Genomic DNA, 26,260 nt, shown 5'->3' with positions numbered 1-26,260 from the left:
CTTCGGAAAATATTATGAGAAAGTCTACAATTCCCATTTCCAAGCAACATTTGTAGCACCATTTGAATGACACAGAAAACTAAATTTGATGTGTGCATTCATTTCCCTATGCTATCATCAACATCTTCACGACAACAAGAAAGGAAAGTCGGTGCCCTTGGTAACTTACACTCCTGTATCCAACATTTAATTACTGCAAAAGTGTGTGTATGTGTGTATAACTACAAAAGTGGAGAGAGAGAGAGAGAGAGAGAGAGAGAGAGAGAGAGAGAGAGAGAGAGAGAGAGAGAGAGAGAGGAGCTGGACGTTGCCTTGTGCATCATTATCCGTTCTATGCATAACTACAAAAAGAGGTTGAGGAGAATTAAGAGGTTAGCTGCATGCAGGAGAGTAAGAGTTGCTGACAGCCAGTTCCCGGCCAGGTGGCCCCAACTCCTTTGCTCCCCTTCTTCAATTTAATGAAGGGCTAGGCATACAATTACAACCTGTTCCCCACCCTTCACCTCCTCCACTTTTCCACCGTATAAATGCAGCTCCAATTCTCCCATCTTCTTCACACTCTGCAAACTCCCGCTTCCCCCTTTCTCCATTGCCCACTTCGGAGCAATATTGCAGTATTCATGGCTTTCTCGCCCCTGTCCCCCCTCCATCTCCATCTCCATCTCCTGCTCTTTTCTGCCTTACTCGTCACAGCCATGGCAGATTTCAACACAGACGTTGACATTCTGTGGGGTAGAGACCATACAGTGATCACTAACCAAGGCCAAGAGATCCGTCTTTCCTTGGACGGCGTCTCGGGCTCAGGCCTTCAATCTAGACAGCAGTTCTTTTATGGTAGATTCGATATGAAAATCAAGCTCGTTCCTGGCAATTCTGCGGGCACCGTAGCCTCGTTTTACGTAAGCACAAGAGCTCTTCTTCCTTCTTAATTGTCTCTCTTCGTCGTTTTCTGAACTGAATTAAACCACGACTTTAGTCCACCCTTCTAAGATGTTTAATTATCATCCTAAAATGTAATCCCTTCATATATAAACATGCTAAAAAGGAAAATTAATCAGATGGCAGCACTTAGGAAGATCTTATTTTAGAATTTGAATCATCTCGTAAACCTAGTTGAGTCTACAGCTAATTATGCGGTGTTTTTACTTTTTCATACGCTGTCCTCATTAAACAGCGACACAGAAAACGATATGCCACATGTATCTTAGATGTATCCAGGTGTCTTAACGTACGAGTTTCGTCATCTTTATATTCAGTTTCCATGTTTTCATCGATAATTCTAATTGGCATGGAATGAACGTGTTGGGCATGCAGTTGGCTGGATCAGGATGGTCGAAGGACGAGATCGACATGGAGTTTCTTGGCAATCTGAGTGGACAGCCTTACACTTTGCATACCAATGTCTACACACAGGGGGAAGGGGAAAGAGAGCAGCAGTTCTACCTGTGGTTCGATCCAACTGTCGATTTCCATACCTACTCGATTTTGTGGACTCCTTTTCGGATAACGTAAGTCCATCTTCATCTCCTTAGCCTTTCTTATTTGAGCAAGAAAAGAGAAAAAACTTTTTTTTTTCTTTGTGAGCAAGACTGGTAAGTGGTTAGTTTTCATTTTGAGTATTAGAAACATTGATCTCTTATATTGCAAAAGAAAAGACACCAAATGCACCAAAAGTGATACCCAAAGCAAGAAAGTAGACTATGTGCCCTACAAGAACAAGAGGTTGGATGGGAGCTTCGACTCTTTTGCAAGGATTGCTCTTTCACTCATCCAACACAGCAAAAAGTTATTTTTATGAGAAAAAGAACAGATCTCCTTTGAGCATCACCAACAGCAGTGCTGTCCAAGCAATTCTAGCTTAGGAATCCAGCCTTTATAAAAGTAGGATTGAAATAAAATTAATGGGTAGAGATCAAATTATATGTATGCATGTATATTTAACCCCTTGACTTGTCTGGGGAATTAAATTAATTGCAGGCTGTATGTAGATGGGGTACCAATAAGAATATACAAGAACAGGGAGTCTATGGGGATACCATACCCTAACAAGCAAGCCATGAGGGTGCACTCTAGCATCTGGAATGCAGACTGGGCCACACGAGGTGGGCTGATCAAGGTTGACTGGGCTCAAGCCCCATTTACAGTTGCATTCAGAGATTTGGTCCTGGATGCGTGTGTGAGCTACACGGATTCACCTGATCCGTCATGCAAAAAAACTTACTCAGCTAGTCGGCTCGACCCAGGTGTCCACCTTTCGGCGTCGGACCAGGCGAAGCTAGCTTGGGTGCGGAAGAACTACATGATATACAACTACTGTGCAGATGCCAAGAGGTTCCCACAGGGTTGGCCTAGAGAGTGCTCGCTTGGGCTCTATTCATGAAACCATATGCATGGTTTCATCTTTGACAGAACTTGTGTGTTATACCTTTGAACTTTTTCTGGATGTGTTAGCATCTAAACTTACATATGCGAATAAATGGGATGTGTTAGCATCTAAACTTACATATGCGAATAAATGGGAAAATGTGTATATGGCCTGTAATGTGCTTGCTCTAAGCTGCTTTTAATTTTTTTCGACTGGATCGGGTTCTAATCAGATTTTACACAATACGAAAAGGACCTTCTGGGCATCAATATCGTATGAATATGGGGAGGGTTGAGGTAGGACTCCTGAGCTGCAAATAGATTGGATTTGGGTCGGCAGACTAAATAGAAGGGATCCAGTTGACAACATGCACACTACCACAATTCTTTTTCAGCTCTAGCGTGTGGAAAGCGCCAGTGAACAACCGCTTTTTAACAGCACCAAGAGAGTCAGAGGTGTAACAGCCGTCAGAGCGGCAGCTTTGGCGCTTATAAAATGCGTCAGAGATAAGCCTGTTAACAGGCGCCCGAAAACATTGTATCAAACCTTTTTAAATGATGCCATTGAGCGACCTTACTCTCTTTCCTTAAATTCATACCAAGAAAAATTACTTTCAAGTTGAAGGGAGTAACCTTTAAGTCCATCTAATCCTCAAAACAACCCTAAACCTCCCTTAAACCCTAAACCCTGAACCTCATGAGGTAGGAAAAAAGGAAAGAGGCTTTGACCTCTTTTGAGGATTTCCTTTCCTTTTCGGAGTAACCTTTAAGTCCATCTAATCCTCAAAACAATCCTAAACCTCTCTTAAACCCTAAACCCTGAACCTCATAAGGTAGGAAAAAAAGGAAAGGAGCTTTGACCTCTTTTGAGGATTTCCTTTCCTTTCCGGAGGAAGACAAGAGCATTAAAGTCATAGTTAAAGGAAGGCATAAATGATTCTCATTAAGCAGGGGTTTTGGAAAGGGAAGCATATGCAACTTGGTGGTCTTTGGGTTGAATATTATCTCTTAGTTTGGAGAGGGTAGTCAATAACCTAGGGGTCGACCCTTAGAAGTCCCTAGCCTCACAACCCATTGTAAAGGGTGTGATTGTCATTTATTAATTCTTCGCTTTCTAAATTTTGTCCTTAGAAAGGGGAAGGTTTTCAGTTTTTGCTTTGGACATGTGTCCCGTTAATGAGGGGTAGTTTAGTCATTTGATCTCTCAAACACTAGTATTAGCATTTCAGCCCAAGCAACCCCGATGGTTTAGTTTGCGCCCGTGTCATAAATGTCAATGCATATTATTACTTACAAAAATTTCGTGCATCTAATGGGCTCTCAGTCAAGCTACATCAACTGGACTCCTAGTTTAATGGATCTGGGTCATAACAATTTCGATGCCTCCTTTAAGAGGGCTACGGATCAACAACCATGTTGAGTTTAGGCGTTGGAAAATCACATGTCAATGACTCCAAAAGCATCGGTGAAGTGACGAGCCGACGTTCTTATGTTCGACCTATACTGGTGATGACGGTCCCCGCTATACCTTACCGGTGGCTACCAAAAAGTTCATCCTATGCCCGTGATTCCCTTCATGGCCATAGCCACTTTCTTCTCTTTCAACGAAAAGAAAGACTCCCCAATATGCACCTGATGGTTGACAGTGAGGCCGCTTTTGATGACCATGCACAAAAAATCCCCAGGCACAGAAGAAATGCAGTACAATGAAAAAAGAGAGAACCCTTACCCAAAAATAGTAGCACATCTTGAAATCCCAAAGACATATAAAACGAATGAAAAAGAACGATTGAAATGTAAGATGCAAAATATGATATGATATGGCCAGTCGACAAACCTGAAGGACGGAATCCACCTCGCAAATGTGTGAAAGAAAATTGCTAGCTAATCCCTAAAACAAAGGAAGTGAGAGTGAGTGTCTGTGCTTATGCTCTTATATTATAACCAGTGAAACCATGAAACAAGAAATTTAATAGACAAAATCATAGCAATCATGTTAAGACATCCATAGAAGCTGTAGTTCAGATGATAGTAACTTCGCATTGATGGCCATACCATAGGTTTTTTGGCTTCCCACTTGGAGCTCTCGTAGATAATAAAATTCCTTATGCTTGGAAGTATCGGCAGTAAAACAGAATACAAACAAGTGGTGTTCTTCAATGATGTCCATATGCTGGAAAAAGTATAAAAGATTGCCTTCTTATAGAGTGGTGTGGCTTTAAACACGTAACCTTGCTCATTGATGACATGCTTGGTGGTATTAAATACTTTTTATATGAGAAAATAGCGTGACCAAAAGAAACATATAATGCATTTGGTCGAAACTAAGAGCAAATATTGAACAACAAGATGCCAATTGAGAGGCTAATGTCTTACTAATTGGGTAACATGCGCCTAAAAGTTATGACCTTACCATTACTGACGCTTTAGTGACTCTATCACAGCACAAAGACAACTAGGCATAATAAAATCTGGATGTGTAGTTTAAGAGGTACTAGTAGCTCAGTCATACATTAAACTTGGGCTCCTAGTTCAGCAGATCCTAACCTGACCTCTAGTAGCTATAGTTCGTTGCCAAAAAAAGCTAAGAACCAGAATAATTAACCATCTAACAAACTTATAAACTTTTGAAGACTAATATCTTCAAAAATCTTTACTACGGGATTGAATTTTCTCATAATACATTGTCACATGAATTGATGTATAACCCTCCCCCCATGCAACATGTAAAAGTATATCTTCAATATAATTGATTTGAGTTGTCTAAGATGTTAAGTGAAAGATTGAGACACAAGATTTGCATCGACGAAAAGCAATTTGATACTCGCCATAGATTGGCACTCCACATGTTCTGCTTTCCTTCTCTCTTTTGCTCTCTCCCAATTGAGTCAGTTCTCAGGTAGTTTTCCCATAATAAACCCTATGGATGCAGATCACAAATTGAAGGTCCGTTTTGATGCAAATCAACTCATAATGGTGAGATGTTAAAAGAAAAAGGAACTAGATCCAGGTCTGTCCTTTAAAATTTAAAAAAAAAAAAAAATTGGTTGGTAACTCGGGTTAGCATCTTTCATATTAATAAAAATGACATCCCAGTAGCCACTTATTATTGTATTCATTTATCCTGTTGAGATTTTTTCATAAAGAAGTACATATCGCCTGGTCAATTTGATCTCTTACAAGTGTTTCGTAATAACGCCATGAATCAGCCTCATTTTTTTCTTAAACTGCAACCATAAAACCATTCCTGGGGGAAGGGAATGACCACCTGCAGCATCGGCAAATCAAGCCAACACAATAACCTACCGCTGCATGTAGTGTTCAAGTCAAGTTGCTTGGATGGCAGCGCAAGAGATTTTGAAACAACTTTTCACACATGGCGCAACGTCATTTGATGGCTTTTTGCCCATGTAACGAAGTCGTTAAGTGGGTTTTAATTATTTTGAGCAAATATTGGGTGCCTGAAACGGAATGTATCTTAATTATGGTGCAAATGCTTTCCTGATGCTGCGTGCACCAAGTCGGTTTTCCTTTTTTCCCTTTTTTGAATTTCCGACAATGGTCTCACATGTACTGAAACCATGGCAGCGAGATTTTCTCTACTATTTAATGATAATATTTTATAAAAATATGCTCGATTTTTTAAGATGTAATTAAATACACTCAAATTTGAATTTCATTTCAACCACTTGCATTAGTACACTTAAAGGACTCAGATAAATGAAATAAATTCAAATTTAAGTATGCCTTATATAGCACCAAAAAATCGAGTTTCTTTTTTCAAATTTGCCTCATTAATGTACTTTTTTGGAAAAAGAAAACCTTATTTTGCAAATCTTTTTTTTTTCAAATAATAACAAAGAAAATGAAATATAAGCCGCATTTTACCTTAAGAATACCACTTGAAGCAGTACCTTTGAGCCTAGTAACTAGGGCTAGGGTTTCTCGCCACCAAAAAAAAAAAAAAGAGGAGGTAACTGACACTGCTCTTATCATCACAAACTCCTGCCTTATATTTCAGACTTTCTTATTCCCGTGCGATTATGCAAATTTTTGAAGTGTTGGCTCGATTTGGAGATCAGAAGAAATAAGAGGCAAAGATCTCACTTCCCTTCTTAATCTCTTTCTTTAATAACAGGCGGAAATGATTTAAAAACATGTCGTGTATAGCATGCCGTCTCTGCAAAAAAACGGCAGAACATGCTTCTCTCCCTTTCTCTCTTTATCTCATAATCTGTCACATTCCAAATGGCCTCTCACACAACCCTGCCAAACCCAGAAAGACTTGAGTCTTTCCCTGCTATGTTTGCCTCACTCCTTCTATAAACCCAAGGAAGTGAAAGCCCTGGTAGGGGATTCAATTCTTCTTGGGTGTCTATAAAGTTTCCCCGTTTATTTGGTTGCTTGGCAAGCATGGCTGATCAGGAGGAGGAGAAGAGTGTGACGACGAAGGAGGCCATGGCGACCCCAAAGCCTGATAACCTTCCTGAGCCCAAGGAGTTTCCCTGTCAGTTCTGCAACAAGAAATTCCAGACTTCTCAAGCCTTGGGTGGTCACCAGAATGCTCACAAGAGGGAGAGGTCTGAAGCAAAGAAGCAGCAGAAGCCAAAAGATTACTCAGCCCCTGCGCTGAACCCCCGCCCTTTCGTCTTCAACCCAGCTTCCTTCTACCTCAACTCTCATGTCAGGCCCCCTGCTCTCTACCAACCTGCAGGCTTTTTCTCCTCTCAGAATATGTCTCTCGGATCTGCCGGCGCTGCCACTAGGCCCAACGTCCCTCCCAAGAGGCCGAGAGCCCTCGAGGGAGCCCATGCAGAGGATGATGTAAACTTCCTCACCTGGCAGAGGAAGTACAGGCAGATGGTGGCAAAGGACGGGCAGGTTCCTTTAGAGGGACCATCTTCAAGAAAGGGATCAAACAATGCCCCAGACGTCCTTGAAATCGAAGACGACGCCCCTGGTTTTCTTTCTAGGGAGCCAAAGCTGGATCTCACGCTGCATCTATAGATGACTGAGTGTCATGAGCAGCAAAAACATTTGTGCGGGAGAAAGTGTACATCATTGCTCCTATCGGTCATGGCTATTTTCTTTCTTCTTAGCTTTGGTTATTCGTTTCATGCATTTGCCTTGGGGTATGCGTAGACCCCTCGTTGTCTGTGTTTACGTGCATATGTGGTGATCTATGACAGAAAAATAACACATATATGAAACTTTGCCATGCGTGCAAGGCTCCAATGTATCTTTTTTCTTTCTTCCTTTCCTTTCTTTTGGACTGAACTTCCACTCTTTCGTGTTGGCTCTCTTCTCTTTCATGGTGACTGATTGCTTCCTGGCCCCCCAAGTTCGACGTGCCAAAAAAAAAACATGGCGGTTTCCCTCGTTATCGAAAAACGAAAAACTTAAAAGTACCATTCACATCTTTCTCTCTTTTCACTTTTGTTTTTTACGGTAGAAGAAAGGCCATCTATAGTAATGCTTCTTCTTCTCGGGAAAGTCAACTTCTTTTCAGCTCTCTCGCGGACTTTGAAACATATGGAAAGCTTTTATGTCAAGGACCAATAGAGTTTAACATTCTAAGTTATTGCAAGCACATCTAGCTTTTTTAGACTCAATGTAACCAAACTGCTTCTTTCTCTTTCCATTGGCTTCAGGAGAAGATATGGTAAACCAAATCTTATAAAAGAAGGAAAACTGAGTATCAAGGTGTACTTATTATTAGCCCCTTATAGCAAGGATTTTGCTTGTGTTTTGAGTGTAGGTAGCACGCTTATCTTGGTTTCTAAAATAAGATTTATACAGTTCATTAGGACATTGGAAAGTGTGGAAATCAATAGTAATTTAACTAGGTTTGAGCTAATTTACAACGGTGATTTACCTTTTTCCTAACTAGGTTAAGGAGCAGTCCATCTCATGACACTCCTGTCCCTCAACCACATATTGGCACGTCTCCAATTGGTAAAATCTTTGAGGTTCCCCTTATGTTTCCTTGTTTTGATAGGCGAACTGGGTTTAGGCAGACCGCTACTAGATTATGTCAAACAAGACATAGAAGCCATCTTTGCCATGTGAGCTTATCCATACTTGTACTTTATTTTTTTGCTTATCACATGAATGTTTGAGTCATTTAGAACCTTGTAAGTTGGAAGAACGATCAAAAATCCAATTCTACGTTTTCCCCATGGATGCGTTTATGGTGTCATATCGGAGCTATGCATGCTATTGTTGTAATTATTTCCTTTCACAATTCATTTTCCCAGCAATCTCTTGTTATTGCTTTCAATATTTTCATGTTCAATTGAAAATTTTTAAAGCTTCTCTTAGCTACCATCGCCCTTTATCTTCTGACAATAGCATGAATATCAGAACCATATACTGGGAAACCAAAAATTTATACTTAAGATCATATGCTAAGACCATTAATGTGGTCATATATCGTCCCATGCTTCATGAATGTACCTACGCTACATGGTTCCATTGCCGGCGTCTTTTTTGACCAAAACCCTTTGCTCATGACACTAGTTTTAGGAGATTATTGAACTAGATAGGAATTAGTCCAATATCATGCATGTTTCCTTCTTGAACAAGCTGGAACCAGAAGGACCTTCACAGATTTATGCACCGGATGAGGTGTTGAACTATCGATCACCTCCTTCAACTTGACGTCTTACCGATCTGAATGCTACCTACCTAAGTGACGATGACTTTTGCAGTCCCGATCCTGAGCATGATCTTCACATATACTACTTACCCAATGACAGCAATAATTAACTCCAATAATAGCTCCCTTCACTTGGTGGGGCTTACGTCTACCACCTTAATTATGAGTTGAAGAAGGTCAATATTTCATGACCATGACCGAGGTGCATCTGTATTGGCACAATTTGGTGAAGCTCCCAACTGAAGCTGTATTTTCCTGATGTCAGCATACCGAGCAAAGAACATGAATCTAAATCTGTGTTCTCCGTCTTCTCCATGTCCGTCCTTAGCTTGCCTGTTAGAGAGGCACCACAAAAGGCCAACCACATCAGAAAATTACAAGCCTTTTGGTAAAGCTTTTAATGGCTTGTTATCTCAGCCTTTAAAGAAACAATGTTTCTGTCATTAATGGACAACATCTTCTTCAAGCTTGATATGGAATTAATCAGGAGCCTTTACGAAACTTACCCTTCAGGCTTCAACGGGCGAATTACAGGGACACGTTGTGCTCAGCACCACGTAGTAACGCTTTCTCCTCAGTCTTTAAGATGAGGAGGAATTCGACTCCAGTGGCTGATGAACTGTCATTTAGCTCATCATCTGAGCCATGTGGATCGCGAAGCGTTTTCGGGAAGCCCAACGTTCAGATTTTCTTTCTGCTCACTTCAGATCTCAAGCTAATTAATCCACAGCCTTCCTTCCTAATTAATAACCCGAGCGTTTTTCTAGTTTATAATTTCCTTCCACCTTTTTCTTTTTATGAAATTTAGGGCACGAAAATTGCAGAAAAGGAAGTAACTCGCTGTCGCGTGTGAACGCATCTTTGTTGGTAGCTTTCTTGAAGTTTATAGCTTTACACATGCAGGCGGTTCACGACGACGCCGAAATAACAAAAAAAATTTACTTCAATCTATATATTTTTTTGCCTTTTTGGAGTCGTATCCTCCTTTCCTTTCTCTGAATTAGCATATATAATCGCATAAAATGGCAGAACATTTAGTTTTGATTAATGTGGACGGCCCTTTATGAAATTGATGACATATGCAGAGGCTCATGAGGATAAGAACGGATTGATTGAGTATGTTGCAATTTATGGAGAGACGTTCAGAATTGAAATCAAAGTTTGTTTTTCTCCTTCCAAATTAATTAATCAAACACATTGAACCTGTGGCGGACGTGGAAACTGCATGCACGCACGTAAGATGAATAATATTACGCAATGATCGATACAAGAGAATCAGCCTCAAACTGTTTTTTTATTTATTTATTTATTTTAAAAACAACTTTAGAATTATTGTCATTTTATTGAGGTGGTAAATCAATTAAGCAGCGGCAGGTGACATGCATATACATGCATGTGAGCTCATATACATACATGTGTGCTCATATGAAGCACCTAATTAAATTAGGTAAGGCAATATATATAGACCGTATCCGTGCATGGATATTGGTGTATTTTTCCTGCAAGAACTAATTCGTGACAGAGAGAAAGGGTTTGGAGCACCTACAGTTATTTAAGAGAAGCTTAATTTCTTTTTTACAAATGAAATACATTTTAAAAACACGCCTAGTTTTGATCAGCTCTAGCATAAATATGATATTTTGAAAAATTAATGGCCTAAGGCATGCCCAATTTTAAGATTATGAAATGCATTTATTTTTGTCGAAATTAGTAGCATGTGCGATTTAGCATATAGTTCCAAATAAATCATGCATAAGGTTCTATTTCATATGCATTAGTAATGCAAATTCTAGCTATAGTTTTCACAACATGAACGTAAATAGGTGACTTGAGGGTACCATGCGCTTTACTTTATATATACAGCATTTCGACTTATGAGACACTTTTTACAACTAATTAGATGCGAAAGAGGCAGTTAGAGCTTCTTTCTCTAATATTATTACTCTTTCATGCTATGTCTTAGGAGCCTCTTCCACATCTTTCCGGACTGCTAGAACACAATCCTAGTTCTTCCACAAGGAAGCTTGTTATCTATGGAGGTTCTTCCTTTGAACTACCAGCATATCTTTTCTTCTTTTCTCCTAGATGAAGGGAAAATCAAGCTTAAACATGTTTTCTGTTATAACACTAAAGACAGTTTCAGTAGAAATTTTCAACAAAAGGAATCAAGAAAAAGTTCAAGGCCCATATTTGATCTTAGTTTGCTCCCAAATCAATTAGCTCTTAATTGGTTAAACTATCTGTATATTATTTATAACCAATTCGCAAGTGATTCAACTGAATCGGTGAATTAGCCAACTCACCAAAGAGTCAAAGACTTGGGGATGAAGAACCGACTTTTGCAGATCCAATACCTTTAGAAAAAAGCTGGCAGGGGTTAGGGCAGATCCAATACCTTCATAAAAGTATAATAGTTAACCGGGTAGGAAGTAGGAAACAATATTTTACCAAATATGGTAATTTCTTGCGCAATAAAAACGATATCTAATTGATAAAATGAGATATTATTTGTCATACTAAATGTGTCAGCATTCATATGACAATAAGTAGCTATTATTTGCTCCTTTTTTTTTGTTCTATTTCCACAATTTTCCTTTTTTTGGCCATTTCCGTTTTTTTTTTTGGGTCTTTGCACTTCATTTCACATTCATGATTTGCCTACTATGTGAACACTACCTCTTTTCATTATTTACCAAGAGTTTGAGGTCTGTTTTACATTAAAAGATGAAACTTAAGCAGATGTTTTCCATCTTCAAGTATAAATCCAGAAATCCACTTCTGAACCCAATTCTTATTTTGTGCTTCATATATATCTGTAGACTGTTGAAGTAGCTAGGTTTGGAGATCCATGATACATGTTGGGCCACCCGCTGTGTTCGGTCCATTCTCTTGCGGCCATTGCACTTTCTTTTTTGATTGGCAAGGAAAGCTGCAAGCAGAGGACGTGACGGGTCAGGTAGATGATGCTTACACTCTATATAGCCTTCACCTCTTTAAAAGAATGTGGGTCATACTTCCTTTATTTTACTCATAGGTTTAAGCTGTAAAGTAAGGATGAAACATAGAAAACTATATTATATTAGTAAATTGTTCAACAGTGTCATCAATCCTCATCCACTATAGAATACATGATGAAAGAAGAACTAATTCCCACCGGGTGCATATGATCAGCACTATGATTCACACTACTTGACAAAGGAAAAAAAGCTCTCCTTCGAACTGCATCGTCATTCCATGGACGGATCGAGGCGGCACAGTCCCAAAGGAAGCCCATAGTGAATGTGAATCAAGATGAGAGAAAGTTGCATGCACGGTAGGTACTTAGTAATGAAGGGGGGGGGGACATTTTTTTATTACTGGTTGTAGATTGTAAGCAGGGATACAAATTAATTAAATTCGGGTGGAATGTAGTTCAACTAAGTGAAAATATTATACTCCAACCTGGAAGTAATAGCGTAGTTACATATAGTCTGTCCACAACATTTTTATTTATTTTTATAAAAATTTCTTACAATTATTTACTTATTTATATATGTGTATTTTCAAAAATGAGAATTCTATAACAATGTTTCACACCTAAAAAATTTTTGGTTCCGCCGCTGCCTGAAAGCGAATCAGATTTACGAAGTACAATACCAAATTCAGAAGGCAAAGGCAATGGGGAACAAGGATCTTGATATGCTCATTGACCCTCGTAGAGACTCTCGGAATACATCGTCAGTCTAACCTTTCTCAATTTTCTAAACCTTCTAAACCACACAAGGACTGCACCAGTCGTGGGAAGAACGGAAAGATAAAAAGGGAAGCCGCAAAATGAGTGGGGCGGCGATTGGCGCTTCAATAAAGAACAGTGGGGTGAGTCGGGGGCCGAATGGCCGTCCTACTCTGGGCCTCCTCTCTGTTCCCCAAATTAGCCTCCTCTTCTTCTATTTACACGCATTCATCGTCTACGCATCTTTCGCGCCTCCTCCTCTCCCCTTCCTCATTCTTTCCACAGCGTCGTTCCTGGCGTGTTCTTCACATGGCCGCCTCCACTCTGCCTAGAGCAAACCTCGGCCTCACCAACCCCTCGACACTCCCTCCCATCGAGGTATATTTCTTTTCCCGGTGTTCCTTCTCATTGTTGTCGCCAAGACCTCTATATTATGCCTCTCTCACAGATTTGAGCGTAAATCGAGTATTGTCTAGTCATTCTTGCTCGATTTCTTTTTGTGGGCAGCTTATTTCTTTTGCAATTTGTTTACGTTGGTGCTAATCTTGACTGTCTTGGTGGAATTCTCATGCGGACATTTCCCTTTTTCTTATTTTTTCTGGGTGAAGTTCGTTTTGGAATCTTAATTGTTCGAAAGCTTGGCCACTATGAACTGTTGATCTGGGAAGATGATGGCTCTTACGGTTTCCGCGAGCGCGTTTGAAGTGTTTGGTGGAATTCCTGAAAGATGGTCTGGGTGTTTCTTTCGGAGCCATCTCATCGATGGCCAGTTCGGCTGCCTTGTTCTTTCTACTTGTTAACGGAGTACTGGTGATTTGTATATAATGGGTTTTCTCTTCTTTTGATTACTCGGATCGCCGGTCCATAAAGTGGCCAGTTGCTTGATGTTTTGCGTTTCTCTTTTTTGTTTCCAGTTATGTTGATCTTTTCCTTTTTAAATTTTGGACTTGCTTCTAGGACATTCTTGCCCATGTACACTGCTTTAGTAGAATATTAATCTAAAACTGAAGAATATTGAGCCTTTGTTTTTTCATATAGATTACCTTTTCTGCGAAGGAGACCGATTTTTCAGAATGGAAAGGAGATATCCTGGCAGTAGGTGTCTCACAGAACGACATGTCAAAGGATGAGAAAGGGTCATTTGAGAATGCGACACTAAGAATTCTTGATAGTAAACTTGGTGGTCTGTTGGCAGAAGCATCCAAAGAAGAGGATTTCACTGGAAAAATAGGACAAGCAACATTCTTGAGGCTTCCTGGGTTGCCTTTTCGAAGACTTGGTTTGGTCGGGCTTGGCCAGAGTACGTCATCTTCATCTTCAGCTGTATCTGCTTACAGAGGTTTTGGTGAGGCTCTTGCAACAGCTGCAAAGACTGCTCAGGCGGTAGATGCTGCTGTCCTTCTCGCATCCTATGATGGCCTTTCTGAAGAAGCTAAGCTTAGAGCAGCCTCTTCTATATTATCAGGTGCCTTACAACAACGTTTTGATAGATTTGGGGATAATGTTCAGCTCAACTTCATATGCTTGTCAATGTATTTGCCCCCTAATTAGCCTTCTGCTGTTGTTGCGACTTAATTGGTTCTGATCTCACATTTGTTCCTTGTAGTATCAATAGTACTTCAAGGATTTTAGTGTTTTAGGTTGTTATTATCTTGTCCCTTCTCAATCAGGCAAATGCCACCACATGTGTACACAATCTTGCTGGTTTTTTTCTTCCTCAGTGCCATAAATGTAATTTTCTTAAGTTGCTTGGGGCCCTGGACCTCTTTTTCATTATGCATTTTACAGTGTTTGAAACTTCATTTGGTCGCTTAACTTAGACCTTTGATTGTGTTTGGCTCATGCAGGAACTGTGCTTGGTGTTTATGAGGACAACAGGTTTAGGTCAGAATGGAAAAATCCATCACTTAAATCAGTGGATATAATTGGCTTCGGAACTGGTCCTGATGTAGAAAACAAGCTCAAGAGTGCAGTTGATGTTTGCTTTGGTGTGATTTTCGGTAGAGAGCTTGTAAATGCACCAGCTAATGTGCTCACACCTAGTATGCAGTTTATCTCTTGTTGTAGACTTGCCATTTTTTATGTCTACATACTTGTTAAATGAAGTTTTTTAGCCATTTATCAACTTTGCTTTGTAGGTAGCTTGGTGTTGTTGTGTCTCAAATCTCAATTAACAACTCTATCCAAAGCTTGATTCATCTGGCTAATTAGTGGAAATAATGTTGTTGTGCTGCTGTAGTTGCATTGGCAGATGAGGCCTCGAACATAGCATCTATGTTTAGTGATGTGATGACTGCAACCATATTAGATGCTGATCAGTGCAAAGAACTAAAGATGGGGTCTTACTTGGGTGTTGCTGCTGCATCTGCAAATCCCCCTCGTTTTATTCATCTTTGTTACAGACCTCCAAATGGCTCTGTGAAGGTGAAGCTGGCAATTGTTGGGAAGGGTTTAACCTTTGATAGGTATGGTATGCTTCTAGTGGTTATATTATCACTTCGATCCAGGTCATTATGTTTACATATGCATGAATCCCAAATGGTTGCATGTTGCACGTTTTCACATTTCTTTTGTAGGCAAATGTTTAGTTTTTCTATCCAATTGAATTATTCCTGTATATGCTCTTCATTTCTGAATAGCTTTCAACTCTGGAAAATTTAATGTTCCCCCCATCTGCTCAGATATAGCTTGTGAAAAGCTTAAAATTTTTCTAGAAAAAAAAAAAAAATGCAGCTGCTGGCTGCTTTTGTTCTACAGGTGTATATAAGTGCCAGCATCTAATTGTTTTCATCCATAAAGTTTCCAAAGCTATCTTTGAGTTTGCCTTTCAGTTAGGGTTTTTTTGTTTGTGTTTATCTTTGAGGTGATGTGAGATCACTAAGGATTTTAGATCTGAGGACTTTAGGTCAGACCCCCTCCATTGGACATCAAATCTGACGTTTTGGCCACCTGAGGATCTTAAATATCCATCTTTAGACATGGTGAAAGCCAGTGTTTGTTTACTTTATGGGTCTCACATAAAAGGAATTTCATATCAGCCTTGGATCTAAGATCTGAGGCTATCAAACACACCCTTAAGTTCTTCCACATTTTTGTCTTACGCAAAGCTGATATACTGTTTTTTCAGAAAACAATTCATAAAGCAATAATCTTTTGTGCAATACCTTGTCACCCTTTCCTGATGACCTTTGCTAATCTTTGACTAGATTACATTAGCTTTCATTTTCTTCTTGTTGATGTTTTTACTTTGTTTTCCATTCTTAGTGGCGGCTACAACATCAAAACTGGGCCAGGATGTAGCATTGAGCTCATGAAATTTGATATGGGAGGATCTGCAGCTACCTTAGGTGCAGCAAGAGCCATTGGTCAGATAAAACCACCGGGAGTGGAGGCGAGTTTTATTTGATCTCTAGCAAAATTAGCATGGCTTTTGGTTCTTTGTAATTTAGTGTGAAAGAACTTTGATAACTAGGAGTATGAATATGCTTGTTGGTTTCTTTGTCATAGGTACATTTCATTGTTGCTGCTTGTGAGAATATGATAAGTGGTACAGGCATGAGACCTGGGGACATTGTTACGGCATCTAATGGGAAAACAATAGAGGTAAAGTTTCTTTGATTAGATTGAGGTTTTAGTCTTCAGTAGGATGGGGTAATAAAGATGCAAAATTTTATAGCTTGAAGTGCATAGAGGAGAAATATCAGTTTAGTCAACTACCTTTTTGTGTACTGTTTCCTTGGTTGGAGGTAGCAGACTCTTGTTCTTTGTTGCTGTTTTGCTTTGCTCTGAGCCTATTTCTGAACGCCTAATGTTGTATTTAGCACTTTCCTTCATTTTTGACATTAGCCCCAGCCTCCAAGTTTATCAGTGATAAGTGAGCACTTTTTTCATTTTGATATTTGTAATTTTCAAGTTGACAAGAAACTTTAGTACTTTTTCAGAAAAAATATAATTATAGATTGCACTCTAAATTGACATTATCATTTTTTTCACTTAAAATTTTGAGTTTCTTGTCCATTATTAAAACCTCTAGATGATGTCCCTTATGGCACAAGTGACTCAAGTTTATACATTTTGGATAACATAATCTTTATGGAGTATTTTCTAATATAACTGAAAAAGAAATATCAGGTTTCACAATTTGTCAAGGTTTTTTCTTCTCCCAAAAGTGGTGTCTCAAAATAATATAATATATTCATTTTTTAAAATACTAACAAGATTAAAATGAATTAAAAGATGTTTTTACTATATTTTTTAAGTGAAAACAAAAAAGACATTGCAAAATTAAACAATCTTAGAAGAAGAAAGAAAAATGTACTTAAAGTAAGTAAAATAGGGCACTCTTTCTTAAAATATGTTGATATTTTATCTAGCAACCTGAATCTTTTGAAAATATTGCTCATCACCTAGATCTTTTCCGCTAGGAATTTTCAGAACATTTTGATATTTGTGACCATGATCTTTGTGAAGAAAAACATAAGGACTGTTATAGTGTCATGAGAACTTGTGAAAATCTTGGGAAATGCAAAAACCATTTGACCCTTAAAACACAAGGATATAAAACTACAAAAAGACAATAGGATAGGTTCTTTTTCTGCAATTATGTGGTTCAGAAAAGAATTCACAAAATAAAAAATTAATAAGAAATATCATATTTAAAATGTTTGAAAAATTTAAAAGAAATGAAAACGATTACATATATGGTGATAGAATTAAGGACGTTGTTTCTTTTGAGATGTATCATATTCACAAAATAATCCATTTTTTCTTTAGATTGCAGTTTTTGAGATGTATCTTTTTCCTACTCATTTTTTTGCATATGACTTACTCAATGTTTCTGAACATTACATCTTCTGTGGCATTTCTTGGTATGATATATGTTTTTTTTTTTTTAATAGGTTCCCTTAGGTTCAGTACCAACTATCTAAAAATGTTTTCTCCCATTGGTTGGTACCAGGTTACGAGCTATAGTTGTTTTTGTTGATATTTCTTTTTCTTCTTTTGTTGGTATGTTAAGTTTTTCCTGAAGAAATCCAAAGAGCATAATTTTCTATTCTCATAAGGTGGTGAATTTTCTAGGAATAGGATTGCTGTTGCAACAAAAAGTGATGCTTCATACCGTGTATTCTTTATGTGCATCCTGCAGTTGCCTATGACTTAAGTCTTAAGTTGTAATTCGGGTTTTAGGAATTTCCCATGTGACAGTTACCTTCGAAGAAAGGTTGTGAATGGATCTTTGTCAAATTTATTGCTTTTAATAATTTATATTTAGGGTTCACAAATTTCTAATAAAATTATGATGAGCTCTAAGATCTGCATATTGGCATTCTAAGAATCTATCTTGTTTATTTTTTTCTGCCCCCCTTCACTACGTAGTGTTTTACCAGTTGATTGTATTCATTCTGTCAGTATGTCTTATTGCAGACCTTATAGGTAGTGCGTCGAAGCTGCCTTCTTTGGCACTCTTGCAGTTTGTTCAGTAAAAGCTTTTCGTTTGGTTTAAACTTTGCCTGCTTAGTTACTATGTGGACATAATCATCATTTTGTGGACTCCATTTTGTTTTTCCTTCATTTGATTATGTGCCTTCTTTCTCTTTTCTGAAAGTCCTGTTTTACCATGTTAAGGTCAACAACACTGATGCTGAAGGTCGTCTTACACTTGCAGATGCCTTGGTTTATGCTTGCAACCAAGGAGTAGAAAAGGTACTCACATGTAGAATGATGTTTGTGTGGAATTTTTAGCTGATCTTCTTTATGCTTTACAGGTTACATCATTATGTGTAAAGTTCTATAATGCTAAATATGTACTGAATGCTGGGTCACGCTCAGTTATCAGAGTGTGTTAAAAATTTCTGTGACAGATATCCATCTCCTTAGTCATTCATTATAGTTTTGCTGTTTGCTGGGACTTCTTGTTAGATCAGTCTACTAATATGGGCAATAGAAATTTTGTTTCTATTACATGTCCTGTTGTTACTGAAACCTTCTATACACATACATCAATCCAATCTTTAAGAGGCTACCAGTAATGTTTTGCTCCGGGTCACCCATGCTTTGAGCTGCCATCATGTGGCTGCTAACCTTGGCTCATCTGCTGCTTTCAGTGATGTGCCTCTTCCCTTATCCTTGGCCTGTCAAGCATGCGTCACTCTTGTCTGATCATAATTTTTAAGAAACCTTGAAAAAAGGCCTATTAACCGTCTATTTTTAGCATTTTGGACGTGTACTTAAGATTCACATAATTTGTCTTCTGCATTTGTGGAGGAAATAAATTTTACTTTTCCTTAGATAAAACGCTATAAAAGAAATGGTTTTATTAAATTGGTCCATTGTCAGTCTGCATATTCAGATTTCCTTTTGACCAATCATATGCAAAACTTTCTGGAGGCATTGTCTCAGACATCAATTACTCTTAGCTTCTTGTATTTGATGGTTTTTTTCAGCTTTTCATTGCTCACTTAGCTGACAATAGTCTTATCTCAGCTTTTATTGCACACTGTGAACATCAAGTAATAGCCTTATGCTCACATCTGAACGGCAATTTTCTGTTCCCTTGATATGTAATCCTGTTACTGCAATGAAGTCATAAGCATGCAATCTGCTATGTTATGGAAGTCGCTAGGCGCAGCCTGTCACGCAGGCTGCACCTAGAGCCTAGGCGTGCCTGGCATGCCCAGGCACACTTAGGTGACAATTACAGTAATGAAGCTATTGATTAGCTTGTATGAAGTTATATACTTCTCTAATATGGCAACATTCTATAACAGTCAATATTATATTATATGATTTATAATTTTATATTTGTATAATGAAGACAAAATGCAAAGTTTATGAGCTTTGAAGATTCAAGAAAAATGATAAACAGGCAGCAGAAATCAGAAATCCTTTTGAAGAAAACGTATAAGATGGGTTCAAACGTAAAGGGAAGGCTGTAAAACAAACCTAGCTCCTAAAAGTTGAATAAAATTGAGTACAGAATATTGTATACAGATTACAGTCCGGTCAAAACAAAGTATAAACACCCTATTTGTATTTTTGTATATAAAGAGTATAATCAAGAATCATGAGTTATGACGACATTAGCTGAAAGCCTGAAACATAAATCAGACTTTCCACAGAACGGAAATCAGACTTCCCATGTCAAAGATTTTAGAAAGCTTTCCATTACCAAATTGAATGTTTAATATCATAAAATGGTATGTCTATTCAATAGGAGAACTAAAAATTATGAACTGACCTTGATGAGTTAACATACTGTAAATAGACAAATAAACAGACTGTAATAAAATGAATTACAGACAAAGAGTCGTGGAACTTATAATGTAAGAATCTATATAAACATTGTTACGTTGAAAAGTCTGCTACATAATGTATAAACAGTATATTTTCTATAAACAGTCATGACCTAAAAATGTGCAGCACAACAGTCTCAAGCCCTCTTTTAATCTTATTAAATAGTCTTTAAGAGTCCCACTGGGACACTCTTGGATTTCTATGGACTAGGCGCAGGCTGATTCTGGACTAGTTGTGCGTAGTCCATAGTAGGCATGGGTCTAGGTGCAATATCACCTGCATTGCTTAAGTGGTTGGACTTAGACAATGCAGGTGGAGTAGCGACTAGGCATGTGCCTTGGCGACGTTCACAACTACATAGATAATCAGGCAATGCCATTAACTGTACTGGAACTGTAGTCTTTAATTTCTTAAATGCTATAAGACTGGTGACGTAAAATTTGAAACATGTTGCTGCCATCCAATTACTATTGGTCTTTCTGTTAATTGAAATGAAGGATCCTTCTTATTTTGAAGTCCACATGAAGTTAAGTACTGCTGCATTTACTCAGTAAAACAAGGCTATCAGGGTTTTATGCAGCGAGTATCTTCTGCATAGAAATGTATTAGGTGGAGGTGTCCACTCTTTCGAGTGTATATTTCTGAAGTATTTGGAGAAAATTAAGCCGAACATTGTTAATGAAAATAGATGTAACCTGATAGATTTAGAACCTGGTAAAATTCCATTTGTTAATGTGAAACTGTTGAACACCACAATCTGACACAGAGAAATTGTTGCATGTTAAATAAAGAGAACTGGACTGCCTGAAGTTATTTCTCTCAAAAGGAAACCAAACTGGAGCTTGATAATGAGGTCTCATGATTTAACTATGTGTCACAGTGTCTTTATCTGCTATTCATTAAGTATCTATTGATGTTGTTTCTGTTCTAGGTGGTTGATTTGGCCACCCTTACTGGAGCTTGTATAATTGCACTTGGATCAAGTGTTGCAGGTACTGCATATTCTTTTCATTTTCCATTCTAAAAATACTTGTAATTCTTATTTTCTGCACAACCATTATGTCACCTTGAGGAAAAAGTCGCTTTTGTTATTTCTAACGTTGGAAACGACCAGTTCATCTGTATGTTTGCTTACTTGTACATGGTATGGTGTGGAAAACAATATTATGTGCATTGTCTTGTGACTTGTATGCTTTTGAAGGACCAATAATGGGAGTGTAGATATAGGGTAGATTGGAACATTTAAACTCATCTATATTATCAAAAGCTGGAACCAGCAACATGGTAAACTTGCAATAGAAATCAAATAGAATCTATGTCACATGGGTGCGGGGTGCTGATGTGGGTGCAGATGCGGCAATTTTCAAATAAAATTAGGCGTGGGTGCGGTGAGGATGTATATATATGTGTGTGTGTGTGTGTGTGTGTGTATCATTTGTTACATAGTTAAATAACTGTTTAGTAGCCTTGTTTATCTATACATACATATGAACTTTTTTGTATTAAAGGTAGTTTAGTTATGTGCACATTTAAAATGGTCAGTTTTGCCCAGTTCGGCTGACCAACCAGATGTGCTATGTCGGAGAAGCACCAGCACCATTGCCAGCACAGGTGTGGCAGCCATTTAAAAGTACCCATATCGAATAGAATCTGAATGCCCCTCTTCATCATGTAGATTGAATAGAAATAAAAATATGAAAATCAGAACCAATTTTTTATAAACACTTGATAGATGGAAAATATCCGTGAGTTTAATAAACTTCACGAGTGGTTTTGAGGAGCATTTTCGCCCTTGCAATCCTTGAGATATGCACAGTGAAAAAATGCACTTAGAGATGTTGAAAAATTATTGGTACAAATTGGCAAACTAAAATATCAAGGGCACAAAATTTCATAGGATTTTAGATCGTACTCCTAATGATCTTCTAAGGCTAAGTTTAGGAGCAAAATTTGTGGTTCCAATTTGTCAATACTGCAACGCATATCCTGTTTAAAGCCGTGGTTTTTGACAACACAGTAGATCGAGGCATTACACTCCCCTTTGAAATCTCTAATCCTATGTTTTGGGGCAAAGTATTTGTGGTAAAAATGCTGAATTCATGGCTGCAGTCGTGTTTAAAACACATGGTTATCAACAATGCAGTTGATTGAGGAGGTGGTCCCATTTCAGCATCCTTAACACCCACCTCAAGAGAGTTTTCTTGGAAAGGATGTGGGTGTCGATACCCATGTCAGAGTTGGAAACTGCAGTGCCTGTTTTTCAAACATAAATATCAAAAGTTAAGATCTTAGTCGTGGTGTTTTATTGTGAATCATGTTTACATCTTTTAGATCTTTTCTTCCTTGAGGCTTCCAATGCTGAATGGTTAGACACTCGGAAGAGGAAAAGAATGAGAGCCTTAAGCATCATTAAGTTTGGATGTAAATTCAAAGAAACCAAAAAGGACTACAGAATTGAGTAATATCCAAGTATTCTGTGCCTTTATGCAAACTGCCTGCAAGTTTTATTTTCTGAAATATGGCTTGAAATTCTGTTGAATATTCAACAAACTAAATTTGATTTGCTAATCAAATCTCAACTTGTAAAAGCTCTTGTGAATTAAGACCCATGGGAGCAAGTACTTGAGAACCTAAATTTCAGTCTATCGGAGTGTGGTTCTTGTCAACTCAGCATCGTCCAGGTACGAGGATAACTTGTAGATTTATTTTACATTTCTCCATTAGCGATGAGCTTTGATCCTGGTTGTTCTATAGGAGCCTTGAGCAACTTTCTTTTCATTTTTCCAGCCTTTTTTCTTGGCCCTTGACTCCACATTGCTGTCATGCTGTATTTTCTTTTGAGTTTGGAAATGCTGAATGGTGTCTGTCTGCTATCTATTGCCAGAGAAATAGCTGGATAGGCCATGCTGCTGATGAAACCTTTGGGTATTGCAGGTGTCTTTACGCCTAGTGACGATCTTGCAGCAGAGATCTTTTCATCTGCGGAGAAAACGGGTGAGAAGTTCTGGAGGCTCCCGCTAGAGGAAAGCTATTGGGAGACGATGAAATCAGGAGTAGCTGACATGGTTAATACTGGAGGCCGCCAGGGTGGTTCTATTACTGCTGCACTGTTCTTGAAACAGGTCTCTCCATTCACCACTAAAGATGTTTCTGACTATATGTGTACTGCATTACTTAGAATGTGTTTTTGTTGACAGTTTGTTGATGAGAAGGTCCAGTGGCTGCATATCGACATGGCTGGTCCTGTATGGAATGAGAAGAAACGTGCTGCTACCGGATTTGGTGTGTCTACTTTAGTGGAATGGGTGCTGAAAAACTCATCTTGATGACTCAGCTGCTGTTGTACTGGCCTATAGTAGGCATGCCTTAAAATAAAATGGAATTAAGTTTTTTGTTCCCACCTAGCTGAAACCATTACTAAATAAGTATGTTTATTTAAAGAGGTTTTCTTGGTGTTTAAACTAGTTTACTGTTTGAGCTATCCTAGTAAAACACGTAATAATTGATCCGAAATCTATAGTTAATTGCGTCTCTGATGGAAATTCCGACTTTCAATGAGTAAAAACTCGGGTGCGAGACAATTGAAAATGCCTCTGGATCTAACACTTTCGAAAATGATGGTCAACCCTTGGGTGCGAGACAACTGAAAATGACTAAGATCAGGAAAGAAAAGAGACTTACAAAGTCTCGAAGTTGGAAAGTAGCTACTTTGGGGAAAACACTTCCTCAGTATAAAAGTGTGTCCCCAGATCATTCTTTCATTTTTCCATGTGTGTGAGTGCAGAAAACGGTGGTTTCTCAACATTACGGTGAACGGTCAGCTATTTCTACCTGTTTTTCTTTTGTTGTAGATCAGGGATATGGATTTATCTTTGTGCAGGATGACCTTCGAAATTTTTTGCGGCTTGAATTGGTAGGTTGGTTTTTCCAAGTTGGAGGTTTTTTACACCTGGTGAAGTAGGTCCGCTTTTCCAAGTTGAAGGAGGCCTAGGATTTCGATACCCGAAGTTTACATAACTACGCCTGTACGCCGTCATGGTCAAAGCAACGGGAGATTTTCCTGGTGGCGAGAAATGGGGTGCCCTTTGTTTGGAAAAATGGAGGGCACCTGCAAAAGATTTTTTTTAAGTGGTTTCTCTCGTCATGGAACCTTACCAGTTACCAAACAGCGTCTCGGATCTTATGTTGTTCTTTCATAGGCTTGTCTAGATCTAAATCGGTCTTGGGAGTAGGTTGTAGTTCCTTAAAGCAAGAATACCCCTCAAATTACTCTTCATTGTTTGATGGTGGCCTCCGATATGGCAAAGAAATTGGATTAGGCAGGAACAGTTCTCTTTAAGCAAAAAGAGCCATACTTTGTTTTGTTTTGTTTCTCTCTTTTTCTGTTATTTTGCTTTTGATGAACACATCAAATTCCTTATCGCTTTTCTTGGTGCATATTTGAAGGAGATTGTGGCTCTTAGAATTTGCCTAGTGGTTGAGTTATCTTTTCTTAGTTCTGTGGGCATTCGCTGGACAATTCAATGAGTTTGGACCGTAGAGGTTTGCCATCGAGGAAATGCATAAGCGTCGCCTTGCCCATGCATGGGAGGAAATAAGTTTGTGCCCTTGTGCTAATCCAAGCATCCATTTGGTTGGACGGCTATCAGAGATACCTGAAGTTTTATACAACCACCGGCAAATAGAGAGCAGCTAGTGAGAAGAGACGAAGTTCCTGATCTGGCTGCCGTTCTGCAACTTGAGCTTTTCCATGCAAAAGCCGGTGATCATGCTCGCAGATGGTTAACTATATTTCTCAGGATGGCAGGCCCATTAGCCGTTCCGGTCCATGAGAGTTTCTTGTCATTGAAATGGTGCCACAATACATAACTTTCTTTTTTATTAAGAGAATTTGCAGTGTCAAGAAAATTGCGAGGCCCCTGAGTGGTGTGGCCATCTTGGTTGTTTTGTTGTTTATATGCATCAAAACTATCCCACAGGATCAGAAAATGTGCTGTCAAGAGTACGCTTGTCCAGGTCCTCTCCAGCATCCTACCGCCATAACTCTATCATTGAAGAACAGACCTGGAAAAGAATGACCTTTAAGTACAATCTTATTTCATAGATGAATGGCATCTGATGGACCTCTACACCTTTTGTACAAAAGGATCACAGAATCTTTCACCTTTTTGTGTACCACCTGATCGTTATGTCCAAGTCTCCAAGTCACTTGTTTCTAGTTTCTACCTCAAGTAAAACTGACTCTCCTTTTAGCACCAGCCCCGCTACAAGTTACAACATGATTTTTAGTATTTTCATTCTTCACTATATCCCACGATCTTGATGTCCAAGTCTCTGTATCACATTTATCTACCTGCAGTAAAACTGATTCTTATGTGCTTAGGCTGTTACAAATTGAAGCAAGTTACTCTCTGTCACATTAGTTGATGTTTAGATGTATATGTTGCCTTCCTTTTCAGGATTTCGGTACCCCTAAAATAGTTCCTGATCAAGGTTCAGTACATCATGCTGGTGTCCAGATATGACATAAACAGTGTCCAGATATGACATGAACATTTTCCTTACACACTGTTCTTATACTATTTCAAATCTTGATCTCAGATTCAAGTGTCAGGACATAAACAGTGTCCAGATATGACATGAACATTTTCCTTACACACTGTTCTTATACTATGGCAAATCTAGATCTCAGATTCAAATTTCAGGAAATTAACACCAACGTTGCCAACTGCCAAAAGTTGGACATCAAATTGTATGTACAGTAAACAAGCATCTGATATTCCCCGTCACGTCCAAGGGAAGATACAGCAGGATGATAGTTTTCATTTCCCACTCCACATTTTTAAAGTGACAAAATGGTTTGGGCATCCTTGCTACTGTTCCAAAGTGACGCACCCTGAGCCGAGATTTCTTGCCAACTTGAATGTGCTGAACCAATCCAGCTAGCCGGGTGACTAGTGCTCTCTTTGTTAGCATGTCACTTTACAAGGTCATGCAATCTGTCTTAATATTACCTAAAGTGCTTGTTGGATTTGCATTCTCTGGACGATGAGAACAGACTGCAGCGTGGTGTCTGTAGGCGCATGCATACAGTGTATGGGAGAATGCGGTGGTTTCTACCTAAATTTATATGCATGAATACTGGCGTTCTGGAACGTCTCACGGTAAACCAGGGAAAGCTTGGAATGACCCGTTCAGTGGACAGGTCTGTCCTAGTTCAAATCCCATATGCA

The 26,260-nt window shown here is 38.7% G+C and overlaps 3 protein-coding genes across 3 annotated transcripts; all 3 read left to right on the top strand.

Moving 5' to 3' along the window:
• The first annotated feature begins 668 nt into the window (after window positions 1-668).
• LOC116250421 (xyloglucan endotransglucosylase/hydrolase protein 24-like) lies at window positions 669-2,380 on the top strand. Its single transcript, XM_031624046.2, has 4 exons — window positions 669-899; window positions 1,315-1,508; window positions 1,978-2,174; window positions 2,226-2,380. Exons 1-4 carry the CDS (start codon window positions 696-698, stop codon window positions 2,378-2,380), a joined length of 750 nt encoding a protein of 249 aa, XP_031479906.2. The 5' UTR covers window positions 669-695.
• Window positions 2,381-6,648: 4,268 nt separating this feature from the next.
• Window positions 6,649-7,545, top strand: LOC116251370 (protein LATE FLOWERING-like). Its single transcript, XM_031625589.1, has one exon. It carries the CDS (start codon window positions 6,778-6,780, stop codon window positions 7,369-7,371), a length of 594 nt encoding a protein of 197 aa, XP_031481449.1. The 5' UTR covers window positions 6,649-6,777; the 3' UTR covers window positions 7,372-7,545.
• A 5,283-nt stretch (window positions 7,546-12,828) lies between these two features.
• On the top strand, window positions 12,829-23,488 carry LOC116250135 (leucine aminopeptidase 1-like). Its single transcript, XM_031623569.2, has 10 exons — window positions 12,829-13,112; window positions 13,773-14,199; window positions 14,582-14,776; window positions 14,974-15,199; window positions 15,999-16,125; window positions 16,242-16,337; window positions 18,360-18,437; window positions 20,959-21,019; window positions 22,962-23,149; window positions 23,225-23,488. Exons 1-10 carry the CDS (start codon window positions 12,894-12,896, stop codon window positions 23,351-23,353), a joined length of 1,746 nt encoding a protein of 581 aa, XP_031479429.1. The 5' UTR covers window positions 12,829-12,893; the 3' UTR covers window positions 23,354-23,488.
• The last annotated feature ends 2,772 nt before the right edge of the window (window positions 23,489-26,260 follow it).

The sequence above is a fragment of the Nymphaea colorata genome, chromosome 3, assembly GCF_008831285.2.
Source record: "Nymphaea colorata isolate Beijing-Zhang1983 chromosome 3, ASM883128v2, whole genome shotgun sequence".
In the NCBI taxonomy this organism is placed as follows: domain Eukaryota; kingdom Viridiplantae; phylum Streptophyta; class Magnoliopsida; order Nymphaeales; family Nymphaeaceae; genus Nymphaea; species Nymphaea colorata.
This window is presented reverse-complemented; position numbering and strand designations above follow the sequence as displayed.